Below are 12,221 nucleotides of genomic sequence, written 5' to 3' on the forward strand. Positions count from 1 at the left end.
AATTATCTCATACAAGTTATGTTTTTGAAATTCGATTAAATCAATGAATTTCAAATATATTAAGAGTGAATTTGATATTGAAAATACTATGTCTAAACCATCCAAATTTCAAAACTCATGTATATATATATATAGTCAACAGCCCCTACTATTACAAAAAAGGGAGCAAAAGAAATGGATAAGGAAAACCGTGGAGAACTCCAATCGTGTGGTCACCATAGGCCAAAAGTTTTCAATCAACCAAAGGCTTCTATCCCAATCTATCAGTTCAGTATTCAAGTCCACCATTCGAGCACCTATCTTGATAACTTCAGAGCAGGAAGAAGGTATCGCCTCCAGCTTTAATGGCCTCCGCCACTCTCTCCACTGCTGCTTGCCCTTCTCAGGTAACTGCGGCTTAAACTTATTATTCTCTCGTTAAATCACTAATCTGGCAAACTCATCTTCAGATAATAACATGAGCTCTTCTTCTCTGCCATAAAAACCCTATTCTGATCACATAAATTCTGCGCCTTTGATATATCCTACTATTTATCGAGCAGCTCTGCTCCAGTAAAAATGGAATTTATGCACCATCGCACGCTCTGCTCTTCAAGCCTACAAAATTTTTGAGCTTGGGGAAGGACAGGAGAATGAAGATCGCATGCCAGGCTACAAGCATTTCAGCTGATAGGGTTCCAGATATGGGCAAGAGGAAGCTCATGAACCTTCTTCTTCTTGGAGCACTTTCATTGCCAACTGGAGCGATGCTGTTTCCTTATACCTATTTCTTTGTTCCTCCTGGGTGAGAGCTGCAGATTATCCTGTCTTTCTATTGTTTTTAATTGGTTGCTAATATGTTTAACTTTTACGGCAAAAAAAGGTAGGAAAACACCTCAAGAAAATTGAGGAACAAAATAGTGAGGAAGAAGCTCACAAGGGACAAGCTAAATGAGAAGCCAAGATACATTAGAGTACCCAAACCTAAGAACAAAGAAGAAGACAACAGAGATATAGACAGATCTAGCAGAAATATATTTAGGGGAAGAAAAACACATGTTTCCAATTACAGTTCTTAGGATAAAGCAAATTCCTCACTGCAGGCCCATGGCGCATCTTATCCCTTAGGAGAGTGCTTCGCAAAACATAGTGCATTGATTGAAGTTTGGATATATGGAAATGAGATCATTTCTGTCCAACAAATAGCCCACTAAGCAAAACACATTCGTAAGTTCCAGCTTAGCGCAGTTCCAACAGGAATTTCGTAACTTCGGTAATTTCTCCAAAGAAAATAGAGCGCTTAATGAATTCTTCAAACTTGAAGCAGAGGCCTAATCCGGACATATTTGTTTTATTTGTTTGCATTTGAGAAAAATTGTGATTTATACTTTATAGGCATCTTTTGTATAAATTATTTTTACTCAAGAAGTTAAGATTGATGTAGTTGGATCGTCGGAAGAATCGGACATGCTTGAAGGATTTAATCCCACTCTAGGGAACAAGGATAAACTCAAGCTTAAAGCTTCAAAGAGATGTAATATTCTTCATTCAATGAGCAATCCTACTACAATACATACCTATATAAACTAGCTATAGAAGATTCTAGAAAAACTTATAACAAACTAGATAAGATATCATAAGGAACACTTTAAGCTTAAAATGCTCCGCATCATTCTCCCCTTGCATCAAAAGGGCTCGAATCTGTTGAGGCTTGTCAGTGGTAAGGAGATAGGTGTAGAAGTCATACAAAAAAAAATCCTCTTGTGTCAAATATTTTGCATATCGGATACAGGCTCACAAGCTTGTTCGTTGATGAATCTTCACCATTCCCACCATCTTCTAGCATAAAGTATAAATACCCATCTTCAGGTCCAAAAAGAATTTGCCTGTCATGATGTTCTGTATATGGAAGCCCCATGGTGAAAATCCTTTTTTACTTCAGAAGGGAAAGCAGATGTTGCCTCTGAAGACATTGTCGATGAGGAGCCATTGACAGTGAATTCAGAAATAACACCTTGATATCTTCCAAAACAACTCGTCGTTTGTGTCAAACACCCGTTACTAGTGAAATTTGGATGAAATGCTAAACTCATTACTCCGTATGCAGTATAATAATGAACCATGTCATTTATATCTAGAAAGTACTTGACTGATTAAAATCCAATGTCCCTCCTGATTTGAAATTGAATGGACCATGCTCATAGACGAAGCCGTCAATGCTAGAGCAGCTTGGGTCCCCGTTCAGCCAAAGTACCAAAGGGTCTTTCTCCTGATTCCGCTCTGATTCCACGAAGTAGTAGTATAGATTCTTCCCGTGGTTCTTATCAATTGTCACATACCCAGCGTAATGCTTCGAGGGAAAGTTCCCTTGAAGCCAGGCAGGTGGGAGACCAAAGCGCTCTCTAGCGCCACAGAGATTAATGATGCAGTGCTTACGAGGAGCAGCAATATTGATGTGAAATAAGCTCCAAAACTATCTGAAGGAAGTTCAACAATCACCTATGTCAGCTTTGCAATGAACTTGGAAGGTCCAACCATTCTACCTTCTTGGTTCTCAAATGACTCGGAAGCAGTCATCTGCATATTCGGTGGATCCTCCTCATCGATGTCAGCCAAGAATCGCTCCAACTTTTCTTCCCTAGCTCCCATATCAACAATACCAGGCCAAACAAATTTAGGATTTGACCCTTCATTGACATTACGTCGAGCAGCTTGGGAGCATTGCACAGGATCAGCTTTGTCAGTCGAATTTAGACGGGGCATTTTCACACCTGCAGGGAAAACGTTCCCAATACCACTTCCAATGGCTTTGCCACACACTTCAATACCATTTGTATTTATTTCAGCAATGCTAAGGGTATGAAGATCATTACATACCTACGTAAAATGGGCCTCATGTGAAGTTGCATTGATCACATAATCCACTGGATATATGTAATCAACATCTCCAGTCCCAGCATAACGTATGTCATCACGACCTTTATCCTCACGGTAAGTTTTTTTCGATTTCCTCTGGGCAGTCTCTTGTGATTCTGCAGGTTTTCAACAGTTGAGAACTATCATCAAAACTTGTACTCGATAAGGGAAGATTAAGCTCAAGCTCTTCTCCAGAGGTATAAGCATATTCAGCAAGATGTAAAGATGCCATTTCAATTATGGATGCCTTGTTCTTGGATATTTGCTTTAAACCTTCCATAGCTTTTCCCTTTGATGCATCCTTCTTCTCTTCAAGAACTTCTTATTTACTGTTTTGAGATTGATCAGCGACAACATGGCACGGAGTGCAAGCAATCTCTTTATTTTTCTATGTCTTCTAAAAGGCATAGTTGTCGGTGTTTGATCTATGGGAGGCAGAGTACATTTTCTTCCTTGATCGAATATCATCATTCCCATTAGATGATACAAAGGCACTCTTGAATTTATTGTATCTTGATACTTGCTCTGGATTCTGGGAACTTATTTGACGGGCGGGAGCACATGACAGATATGGATCGAAATGCAGAGAGGAACTGCAAGATTCGGGATGCGAGTTAGTATCGGGCTTATTGGGGAAGGAACGGGACGATGCCGAAATGGCCGGATTGAGAGCGAGCGGCAATGGCGGATTGACAGCGGTGAAATCAGATGGGCTGAAATCACGCAGAGGGTCGGAGAAAGAGTTGGGAGCGTAGGACGTGGGTCGCGAACAGCGGCAGAACCGTCACCGAAGTGTTGGAACGGAAGGGAATCCCGCCACCGGAGGGGAAGCTCTAGCGGAGGGTAATCATTAATGACGGTGGGAAAATGGGGGGACTAATGGCGTTCGCGTGAAGCGGACGAGAGGAGCGAAGAAGAAGACGCCGGTATGGTTGCCGGCGGCATTTGAATTCTCCTTGGATCGAAGGTTTTTATCTATCCGATCAAGTGATTCATTCACTTGAGCTTGATAAAAGGCAATACAACTTCGATCATCGTCGACAGCCCACCTTTCTTGGCATCGATCGTCATCGACCTCCAATCTTATTCTTCGGCTTTGAGCGTCGTCGACAGCCGAACTTCTTCTGCAGTCCATCGATCTTCACAAGCTCCAGGCTCTGATACCAAACTGATGTAGTTGGATCGTCGGAAGAATCGGACCTGATTGAAGGATTTAATCTCACTTTAGGGAACAAGGATAAACTCAAGCTTAAAGCTTCAAAGAGATGTAATATTCTTCATTCAATGAGCAATCCTACTACAATACATACCTATATAAACTAGCTATAGAAGATTCTAGAAAAATTTATAACAAACTAGATAAGATATCCTAAGGAACACTTTAAGCTTAAAATGTTCCACATCAAAGATGAAATTCTTTAGAGCCAGGCACATGAATATCTTTAATTTTCAGGAGAAATTATTATGTGAGGAGTCCAGATGAGAAAAAACATCTGGATTTGCTACGCATTTGTAGATACTCAGCAAATACTTAGTTGTGAGCATTTGCTGATTTGCTGCGTATTCACTGAGTATTTACAAATATGCAGCAAATACTCAATAAATACGCCACAATCTGAATGGTTCTTCCCGTCCAGACCCTGCACAGAATAATTTCTCAAATTTCAGGGTGCTAGGATTGACTACCGGGGCATGAAATAAAGAGAGACAAAACCGCCATTGGAGAGAAAAAAGATAGAAATATTATCTAAAAAGTAGCCATCAAACTTCCATTACCAAACCTGATTAGCACTGTTGTCATTAAGCGTCAAATAACTCAGACCTTGCTAAGGCTTCGTTTGGGACGAATTTTTTATTGCTTTCTAAAACGGAGTTTTAGTACAAAAATAAAAAATTTTGTACTAAAACTCCGTTTTACAAAAGCAGTAAAAAAGCCGTCCCAAACGAAGTCTAAGTTGTTGCCAAACAACTTAGACATCGTTGAAGATTCAACGTAACTGCTAAACTGTGCTGCTCATCGATTTACTTTCCACTGACTCTAAAGTACATTTCTAAGTTGGGAAATTTAAATTTTAAAGTTTGCTTTCTCACCCATCTATTCTTCTAAAGACGAGTTTGAAAACTGTTCTCATCCTTACCATACCAGATTAATCAAAACTAAGCTTAAACCATCCTCAGAAAAAGTTTGCTCTCCCATCTATCTCTGTTGTTTCGAAGTGGAACATGTTAGCGAGAAGCAGGACACATTAATATCAATTAGAACGAGATTGTTTACCAAATAGCAGTGTCATTTAATTATTTTACTATGTCATTTTGGCTATAGTTTTATGGTTTCAACATAATTTTTTGTTTTGTAGTTGAAAGAATCATATCAGAATATCTTGATACAAAAAATTATAATAATAGGAAGGCATTTGTTCAAAATAGAAGATAGTCGGTATAAATTAAGAGCATTATTTTCATAAGATAAAATTAAAATGTCGGGTGGTTAATATCAAATGTCTTCTTCTTTTTAACAAATATGTTTATTCTGCTAAATTTTTTTATCATGATATTATAGTATAATTCTTTTTTATTTTTGTTCCTAATGTTGTCATTGGGATTAAATGTAGTGGGTCAGGTGGTGGTAGCGGAACTTTTGCTAAAGATGCCCTTGGAAATGATGTTGTGGCCGCTGAATGGCTCAAAATTCATGGACCCGGTGATAGAACTCTCACTCAAGGATTAAAGGTAGACAATACCAATATCCTCCATATATTGTCAACTTGAATTTCTGATGTCACTTGGCAGGTATGAATTAAAAATGAGAATTATAAAGTGATAAATAGTTAGGATAAGGCTACTAATGATGATGATGGTGACTTATTCTATAGTATGAAATTTGTTGTAATTTAAGCTTCGTTTGGAACAGCTTTCTTACTGCTTCGTAAAGCAACTTTCTAGTCCAAAAATTAAAATTTTTATACTAAAATGTTGCTTTAAGAAGCAGAATAAAAGTCGTCCCAAACGAAAGCTTATTCTAATATAGTACCACGCTTTAACAATTAAATAAAGGCAACAAAGCTGTTTAAGCCCATGCGTGAATCATTGTGCATGTGGCAGTTAACATACACGGCAGCTTATATCTATGCAATTTTTGTTATATTTATATGTTTTATGACTATTTCTATTGGCATACATTAGTTGTAATGCAAATAAAAGATACTTCAATCTAAAATGAGTAAGTTTTCAAAATATGAGTGGATTTACTATAACTTAACTAATTTCTCTAATTTTTCGAATCGGTCATGTAAATTAATAACCTAAAACAACCTTTTTTTGTAGTTAATCTACTTAAACTTTGTCAAGAGTAATTTATATTGTATTGAAGTTTATAAATATTTAGCATCTTAAATAAGATATTTCAAGTGATATAGCCCTAGTACAACAAAGTTTGATGCCACATCAACTGCTAGATGCATATTAAGTTGGTAGTTTTTTAACTATCGATTTATTTAATACCTTTATTTAATTATGGGAATCAATTGAATATGTATCTCTTGATCACAGGGAGATCCTACTTATCTTGTCGTAGAGGCTGATAGATCTCTTGCAACCTACGGAATCAATGCTGTCTGCACCCACCTTGGTTGTGTTGTTCCATGGAATTCGGCCGAGAACAAGTTCATCTGTCCCTGCCACGGATCCCAGTATAACTACCAAGGCAAGGTTGTTAGAGGTCCTGCTCCTTTGGTAAGCTCGCAAACCCTTCTTTTTTTGTGCTCTTTGCAACTTTAGGCTAGCGTTTAAATTCTTTTATCACGCCTTTTTTGTTTTTATTGCTAAATAATTTGAATCTTACAAGGCAAGACTGCTTGTTATCATTCACTAGTGCCATTGATATGTATCGTGTTTCTTACATTTCAACATAAAAACTTAAGGAATAGTTTGTTTTGAGGGTTGAAAGCGTTTGGAGCTGAGTTTTGGTTTTGATGAAAGTAATGGGAACTGAGTTTTGGAACTGAGGTTTGATTGATATATTTTAAATGAAAGTGAATTCATATTAGTGTTTGTTTCTTTTGAGGTAAGTGGTTGAAACTCACTTCTAAAAGCAAGTTCAAAAATTGTTTTGTAGAAAGTGAATTTCATTTTTTGAAACTCACCTCTGTAAAGATGATAAGCTAGTCTCAATTTTTTATAATAATAATAATATAATATAAAATTAACGAAATGATTGTTTAGAATATTATTTTTTACTTATAATGATGATGAAGATGGATAAAAATGAAACTCGCGGTAGTCTAGATTTGAATTTATAAAAAATAAGTTACCACAAAACAAATAGATATTAAAACTTTTTTTTTTAATATTAAAACTCATTTCAAATACCTTATATTCGAAATTAGGTTCCCATCACTTGCAAACACTTACGTTGAAGCAAATTGGCCCCTTTTTTTTTTAAAACAGCCATCGGCTAAAATTATTAAAAAACAAAGCAACTACTTATTACAAGCATTATTAGATTCCTCCTCTAATAAATCACAAAACAAAGGAGGAATCAAACTAGGCGAAAAAAAAATCCCAGTAGAAGTCGCTCAATATGGCATAACTAGCACATAGATTAGCTAGTTTATTACACTTCCTCTCCACCCAGTTAAACAAAACATACCTGTGATCTTTTAAGAAAACCAATTCATCTCTCCATTTACCTCCCAATTCTTGCAAATATTTGATAACATTGAAGTTATCACTTTCTATGATTATACCTTGATATTCATGCATCCAATTCATGCATCCAATCTTTGAGAATAACTCCAATGAGCCAAATAGAGAACAGTTCAAGATCTCCAATATCCCAATGAGTACATGAATGACCATATGCCAACATAAATCTCTCTTATGTTGAAGCAAATTGGCCCTTAGGCGTGGAAAAAACCTTAATATTTGCTTTATGCTTTAAATAGTGATATAATAACTTATCAGTAAGTGCTGTTGAATTGGTAACAATATAACTTTTAATAATAATGATAGTAAAATAATAGAAAATTAATAGGATTACTGAAAAAATGCAATCCAAACAAAAACTGAAACCGAATTAATTGAAGTCAGCTGATGCAAACAAACAATCATCATTGATCATCATTTAAGCTCACTTTCAGAACTCAATTTTGTTGTGTAATGGTTCGGTTTTAGATTAGATTATTCTTGCATGAGATAACACTTATATAAAAGGCCTATAAATAGAATGTATAGGTTGATGTAAAGAAGTACCCCTTGTAAGCCCAAGAGTTGTATTTAATAACGGAATTCCAAATTCCTTTCATTGCTCTATCCCTCTCCTCCCTCTCGCTCTCCCTCGAGCAAGATTCATAACAAATTTAACTGAAGTCAGCTGATGCCTTCTCTATGATTTCCAGGACCCGACACTAACTCCCGGCTCTTCACTATGACAATATCCCAACCTCGCTCTTGCCATTAACTTTGTTTTTCATGCTTGCATGAAGCATATCGATATTGATTACCATTTTATTAGCGAGCACAACATCTCTGTGGCAACAACGTTCAACAAATCAACTCCTTCGGTCAGCCAGTCCATACGTTCACCAAATCTCCCACCTAATAGTGGATTTCAACAACTAAGAAACTAGCTAACAATCCAATCTTGGATTATCACCTTGCTTGACGGTAATAACATCACAAAACAACTTGCGATCAAAACATCCAATGGTCAGGATCTTGTAGACAATGGAGCAGCCACCACGTCTGCCAGTCTCATCTACACGACGAGATGAAAACAGCTCAATTCATCCCCATCTTTCAAGCCCCACAAGAATTATTCCTATAAATACAACCTTTTGCTATATATGTGATCTCTATGTAAAAACCCGAGCATGCAGATAGCCCTCTTAGCCCTTTCTACCTTAGCGTTTGATGCTATCTTATCTTCTATCTCCCTGTAATTTTTGAAAAAGAATGAAATGAGGTCCTGCTAGCTTTCCTTTTTGAATTACCCAAGGATGCTTTAACAATAATAATGTTGTGACAATATATTGTCTAAGACCTATTTAAGTTACAACGCCTAAACCTTTGTCCAAGGGGTATGAGAATCTAATTCTAAACAGTGTTACATAAAGTAGTTATTCATTAATAAAGTTCCCTTATCATTAATTTCATCAGGATAGATTACAAGATCTGTCCAGCCAAGCTCACCCGGATCTAGCTATAAAAATACAATCAGATCGGCTATACTAGATAAATTCATCCATCGGTCAGCGAAAGCACTTTTAATAGCTAATTTGAGCGTGGCAAATCTAGTAAGATAGGATATTTGGTAATGTTAGGATGGATATTTGGTAAAATGAGGAAGGATATAATAAAAAATAACTTTACATAGGGATGCTAGAGAAGCATTTATTTGAAGATAAGATTAAGGTTTCGTTTGTGACGGCTTTCATACTTCTTATTAAAGTGGTTTTTTAGTACAAAATTAAAAATTTTGTACTAAAAATCCACTTTAAAAAGCAGTAAAAAAGCCATCTCAAACAAAGCTTAAATAATGAACTTAGACTTAAATAATGAACTTAGACGATTTGGTCATGTATAATGATCGACAACTGAGAGATCAATTTGACCAGCAGGGAAGTTGAATATGAAATGGAGATAAAGTATGAGGAATGGACAGCATAAAATATCGCCAGAAGTTGTAGAAAGACATCAAAATTGAATCTGCATCTCATTTTCCAATTAACAAGAATTACAATAAAAGGAGGATCTATAAATCGAGCTCAAAATATTGTGATTAACACTAACAATGTTGTTAGCTTATTTATTTGCAGTAAAGTTCACCCATTTTTGCTCTACTTGTTAGTATATTAGAGAAATGACCTTAAAGGGCAAAAAATATATCACTTTAAACCAAACCTTTGAATACAAAAAACAATTTTGACATGAGCGCTTGAATGGCAACAACAACATCAAGCCTTTGTCCCACTATGTGGGGTTGGTTACATGGATCTTTTTTCTCCATTGTGTCTTGTCAAAAGTCAAATTCTTATTTAAATCTAATAAAGAAATATCATTTATAATATTTTCTAACCAAGTCTTTTTAGGTCTATCTCTATCTTTCTTAATATAAGTCAAATCTAATAACTCTACTTTCCTAACATGGTCATTGAAATGCCGTCATTTTATGTGACCAAATCATCTAAGGTGACTCTCTCTAATCTTATCTTCCATTGGAGCTACTCCAACCTTTTCACGTACATGCTCATTTTGTATCCTGTCTCTAAGTGTAAATCCACTCATCCACATGAGCATCTTCATCTCTGCAACACTTAACTTAGTATTATACTTCTCTTTTAATGGCCAACATTCTGCACCATAACGCATTGCGGGTCTCACCATCATCTTATAGAATTTTCTCTTAAGTTTGAGGGAGACTTTTCTATCACACAACAAGCCCGATGCATTCCTCCACTTCAACCATCCAATTTGAATTCTACTAATAATATCCCCATCTATTTCACCATCACTCTAAATAAAAGATTCAAGATATCTAAAACATATACTCTTATTAATGACTTGTTGTTGTTGTTGCTGCTTGAATTCGAAATTATTATCATCATTTGTTCTATGTCAATTGTTTTGTGCATACGTTATGATTCATTATTCACCATTAACCCTTGCTGAATGTTATTTAAGCTTTAGTTCTTGCATGTCTTTACTCGCAACATGTTAATATTACACTCTTTACACTTCATAATAGGGAGTAATTTGAAGCCCAAATTAAGATTGTTTTTTTTTTTGCATGTTGCAGTCATTGGCATTGGCTCATGCGGATATAGATGAAGGGAAGGTTTTATTTGTTCCCTGGGTAGAAACTGATTTCAGAACCGGTGAAGATCCTTGGTGGTCCTGAACTCTCTGGACTGTTCATCAACAAAGAAAAAGAGCAGGAACAAGATCTGTTTGTTTGAATATTCTGTCATTGAAGAAGAAAAAAAAACATTATTTTCCCAAAGCTTCATGATGTTGTGTTAGGGAAGAGCAATGTGGACATCAATATTCTATTAATTAGAAAAAGGGATAAAAAATGAATGTTATGTTTGCAACTTTAATTACTTGTTTTAAATGATATGCTATATGTGATTACTGCTAATGATTTTCTGGGAATGTATGGAAAACTGTTATATGTTAAATGGATATAATCATTCTGCTTTTAGCTATGGAAGTACATAGAGCCACTCAAGGAACTCTAACTAAATGATGAAATCTTTGAATATGGAGTTTCTATGAAATCTTTGTAGACTTGTCTCTAAGTTGAAGAGTAGCTTATGTATGATCGAGCGACTTGGTCTTTGTCTTTCTTATTGTTTTTTAAAATAATTTTTTAATTTTAAAATTTGTTGAACTAAAATTTTTTTATTAGAATTGAGCCGAGCCGAGCCAATTACGAGTACTTGATTGTTCATATTTGACTTTCATTTAACTTTAGTAAGCTATAGTGTTTGATTATACGATTTAGATTTTGTTTGTGACGGCTTTATTATTCTTTTCTAAATTAATTTTTTAGTATAAATATTTTTAAAATAAAAAATTATGTAATGAAAAGTTGCTTCAAAAAGCAGTTGAAGCAAAACCTTGGTGAGAATAGGGCTATTGAGTACAATTTTCATATTTAGCTTAACTATACAAGCTATGATAATCACATCAAGTTTCAAAGCCACACAAATATACAAATGTACGCACATATATATGATGGTGATATAAAAATATAATATTTAAGAGAGTAATTAACTTGTTAATCACGAATGACATATTTACTTAACTACTTTAGCATAAGAAGCACTAAGTGCATGAAACCTTGAATCGAGCTGACAAATTTATTCATGAACATTTTGTTAGACCGGTTCTCTGTGAACCGGTCCAGAACCAGCAGCATCTCCAGCCGTTGGTCTATAGGGGGCGGAGGCTTCCGCCTCCTTTAAATGAAATTTCTTAAGTGGGGGCGGGCCCCACTTCTCCAAAGAATTTGAATGTTCAAACGGAGTGGGGAGATGAGGTTTTGGGAGGGAAATTAAAATAGGAAATATGTTGTATTAAAGGGGATGAATGAATGAGGGAGTGATCATGTTTTGATTGATTGGAATTAAGGTTTTCTTGGAGGCTTGGGCTCTAGAACGAATTCTAGAGATTGAGAGAGTGCGATCCTCCTCTCGAATAGAGGATCCTTGTATCTTTGCTATTTTTCTTCCATCTACTAGTAAAATACAAGCTGTTCTTCCAATTTTCTCTCAGCTTTTCCCTGTTTTTCCCACTGTTTTGCTGTTTTTTTTTTTTCTACTGTG

General features: G+C 35.8%; 1 protein-coding gene across 1 annotated transcript; it reads left to right on the top strand.

Annotated features, from left to right (window-relative positions):
• Positions 1-225: 225 nt before the first annotated feature.
• LOC110107309 (cytochrome b6-f complex iron-sulfur subunit, chloroplastic) lies at positions 226-11,095 on the top strand. Its single transcript, XM_020837537.2, has 5 exons — positions 226-386; positions 543-784; positions 5,508-5,625; positions 6,445-6,627; positions 10,691-11,095. The coding sequence occupies exons 1-5, from the start codon at positions 345-347 to the stop codon at positions 10,790-10,792; spliced, it is 687 nt and encodes a 228-aa protein (XP_020693196.1). The 5' UTR covers positions 226-344; the 3' UTR covers positions 10,793-11,095.
• The last annotated feature ends 1,126 nt before the right edge of the window (positions 11,096-12,221 follow it).

This window comes from Dendrobium catenatum, unplaced genomic scaffold (genome assembly GCF_001605985.2).
Source record: "Dendrobium catenatum unplaced genomic scaffold, ASM160598v2 original_scaffold_4309, whole genome shotgun sequence".
Classification (NCBI taxonomy): domain Eukaryota; kingdom Viridiplantae; phylum Streptophyta; class Magnoliopsida; order Asparagales; family Orchidaceae; genus Dendrobium; species Dendrobium catenatum.

Excerpts from the sequence above, each read along its gene's own strand:
- LOC110107309 (XM_020837537.2), top strand. The coding sequence starts at position 345 with ATGGCCTCCGCCACTCTCTCCACTGCTGCTTGCCCTTCTCAG. Across the intron at positions 387-542 it reads CTGCTGCTTGCCCTTCTCAG|CTCTGCTCCAGTAAAAATGG; the intron begins GTAACTGCGGCT and ends TTTATCGAGCAG. Across the intron at positions 785-5,507 it reads TATTTCTTTGTTCCTCCTGG|TGGGTCAGGTGGTGGTAGCG; the intron begins GTGAGAGCTGCA and ends GATTAAATGTAG.